The following is a 3,114-nucleotide window of genomic DNA, read 5'->3' as shown; positions in this document are numbered from 1 at the left end:
TTAGTGAACAGGTAAATTCCCATGACCAATCCTTTCAAACTTTCCGGTGCTTGGGAATATGCAAATTCCAAACCTAAGGAAAAAGAAATATACAGAATATTGTGATAACTGTTGTGAAAGGACTGAAAAAATAGGGAGAGGACACAAAACTAACAGTGTATTAGTGGTTATAGATTGTGATGGGAGTAACCTTGTTGAATCTGTTGTCATCATAGGTGGTGACATTATTGTTGTTGTCGTTTGGTTAGTCTACATCACTCCATAATGAGCATAGAGCTGGTTTTCCAGTTTCTCTGGCATATATGAGGTGCTATCAAAAAGTTCCTGGAGTAGGTCTGTAGCATGCCAACAGATGGCAGCACACAGTCATGTATGCAGTGAGAACTAGCAGTTACCTTCATGAGGTAGTGTGCTGAATGACATCACTGTGTTTACTTTGCAAGTTGTGAAATTTGTATTTTGCGATGACATGTATGCTGTAGCCTGCAATTTTTGTCATGGACAGGAAGTTGGAACAAAGTGCCAACATGAAATTTTGTGTTAAACTTGGGAAGTCTGTTACAGAGACATTGAGCATACTTTGGCAAGCTTACAGTGAGAAGGCAATGGAAGAGGCCTTCATCTCCATGAATGATGAAGACATGACAGAGCCACAGCTCAATCAAGAGCATGCACATCGCTTTTTCAAACCCCACAGTATTGTGCATCAAGAATTCATCCCCCAAAGCCAGACCATCAGTTCTGCTGTGATGCTTTGAAATGCTTGAGGGAGGAGATTTGGCGAAAGTGACCAGATCTGTGGAGCATGGAGAATTGGATTTTTCACAGCAGCTATGCACCCTGTCAAGCTCTTCTCACTCATAAGTTTCTCACTAAAAACAAAATGGTATTGCTTCCACATCCACCCAATTTGCCAGATTTAGCATCAGCAGACTTTCATCTCTCCCCCAAGAGGAAAAGGCATCTGAAAGGTCACTGTTTTAACTCTGTTGTCAAGATCCAAAGTGAATTGCAGAAGGCCCTCAAATTTCTTACAGACAATGACTTCCAGGCCAGATTCCCAAAGTGGCAGGAAAGTTGGGACTAGTGTATTGCTGCGCAACGTAATTATTTCAAAGCAATATATCCACTTCAAAGTTTATCAATTGTGAAGTGTGGCTGAAGTAAAACGCAGAAGTGAGAGAAGCAAGTGAAACAAATAAACGTAAATGTTTTCGTGAAGGTTGCATGTTCTCAGCAAGTGTTCAGAAGAGCAAAGACTGTTGTAGTATTAGTTACAGAAATAGTGAGTGGATACAGATAAAAAGTATAGTGATGAAGAATTATTAATCCTTTTGAATATGATGTAGAACACATGTGTATGTGCAATGAGGAGAAATAAAAAAGCAATAAATATATAGGTATAAAAAAAAGGCATTAAAACAAATAACAAATTTATATTTTTTTACCTGCGATACTAGTAAATACTTCACCAAAGCCAATGAGTGCAAACTGTGGAATCTGGGCAAATATAGAAACATGAGAAGCATTGTAAGGTTTATTAGCCAAGAGCTGTACTACACCTCCATGTGCCCTCAATTCTTTTACTCGGAATATTTCCACAATTCCAGCTACAGCCACTGATAGTGCAGTTAATACTAATCCAAACCCTAGAGTAAAGAGATGAAGAAATAATAATGAGTATTCAACAATACACGACAGACTGTGAAACATGTATATACATATGTATATGTATTTATATGTGTGTGTGAAGGCACATAACTAAGTGGTTAAAGTACTTGGCTCACAATTGTGAGGTCCTGAGTTTGATACCAGGGAGCACATTGGCTCCTTGAGCAAGAATCTTTATTTCACATCACTCCAGTCCACTCAGGTGGAAAAAATGAGTAGTATCTATATTTAAAAGGGTCAACCTTGTCACATTCTGTGTCACACTGAATCTTCCTCAGAGCTATGTTAAGGGTGCATGTGTCTGTGGAGTGCTCAGCCACTTGCATGTAAATTTCCCAAGTAGGCTGTTCCATTGATTGTATCAACTGGAACACCTGTCATAACCAACAGACTTTCAGGTAGTTAGTTAGTTATACACACACACATACACATACACACAAAGACACACACATACGCACACAGTTCAACAATGAGGCTCTTTGCGTCCTTAGCAGTGGGTGTTTATTGTGCAAATTAAATGCAGATCCACAATATAGTTCCAGGGAACACTTTATTATATTATGTTAGCATAGATCATATATATTACACACACACACACACACACACACACACACACACACACAACACACACACACACACACACACACACACACACACACACACACACACACACAGAGTAATAATCAAAGTGAGAAATGGAAATGATTAACTGTGTGTAATCAAGTGCATGAAGATGCAAGTATGGGCTTGTATATATCAAAGTAGGGTGAAGCAAATGTTAATTCCCCGCACTGTAATGAACATATGCACTGATATGGTGAGAGCCAGCATTTATATTCATGTTACTGTTGGCCAGTATGCCAAGGTATATCTATGCTCATGAAGGCAGGAGCAAAAACTTCACTTCTAAAATTTATGTAGGCTTCTGGGGGAAGAGAGTTCTTCAATAGAAACCTTTTTTGATACACACACATAACACACATACACACACATGCATACACACATCTTCCTCAATAAACTCTGTCCCATGCAAGTATGGAAAAGTGAACTTTGACAATGATGATGATGATGATGATGATTACGATGATTACGATGATATACACCTGACCACTTGGCCAGGGCTGATCTGAAGCATATCAAGAACAACAGCAACAGAAACAGTTGTTTACCCATACGTTGCAGCGGTGTTGGATTTTTGCCAATCTTCTGGAGATATTTGTAGACAAAATCTAGGATAGGAATCAGAATTAGAACGATGACCACATTGAAGACATTTAATACTGCAACTGACATTGGAGCACCATTGATGGAAATGTCCATAACAGTTCCTTGTAGGAAATATGTGGAAGACATCTGAAATTGAAAATAATAGAATAGATAATATAGTTAGCACTTGTAGAACCTTTTATGACACCTGTGCATCTTCCACATATAAACACTACA

General features: G+C 38.7%; 1 protein-coding gene across 1 annotated transcript in view; it reads right to left on the bottom strand.

Annotated features, from left to right (window-relative positions):
• LOC115214398 (solute carrier family 15 member 4-like) overlaps positions 1-3,114 on the bottom strand; it is a 20,435-nt gene continuing 17,321 nt past the window's right edge. The window contains exons 4-6 of the mRNA XM_036504399.1: positions 2,841-3,024; positions 1,449-1,649; positions 1-122 (exon numbers count right to left, since the gene is read on the bottom strand). Of these exons, the coding sequence (XP_036360292.1) occupies positions 1-122; positions 1,449-1,649; positions 2,841-3,024 (507 nt within the window). The remainder of the gene's footprint in view (positions 123-1,448; positions 1,650-2,840; positions 3,025-3,114) is intronic.

This window comes from Octopus sinensis, linkage group LG7, assembly GCF_006345805.1.
Source record: "Octopus sinensis linkage group LG7, ASM634580v1, whole genome shotgun sequence".
NCBI lineage: Eukaryota > Metazoa > Mollusca > Cephalopoda > Octopoda > Octopodidae > Octopus > Octopus sinensis.
Note: the sequence above shows the minus strand (reverse complement) of the source record. Positions and strands in the feature narration are given on the sequence as shown.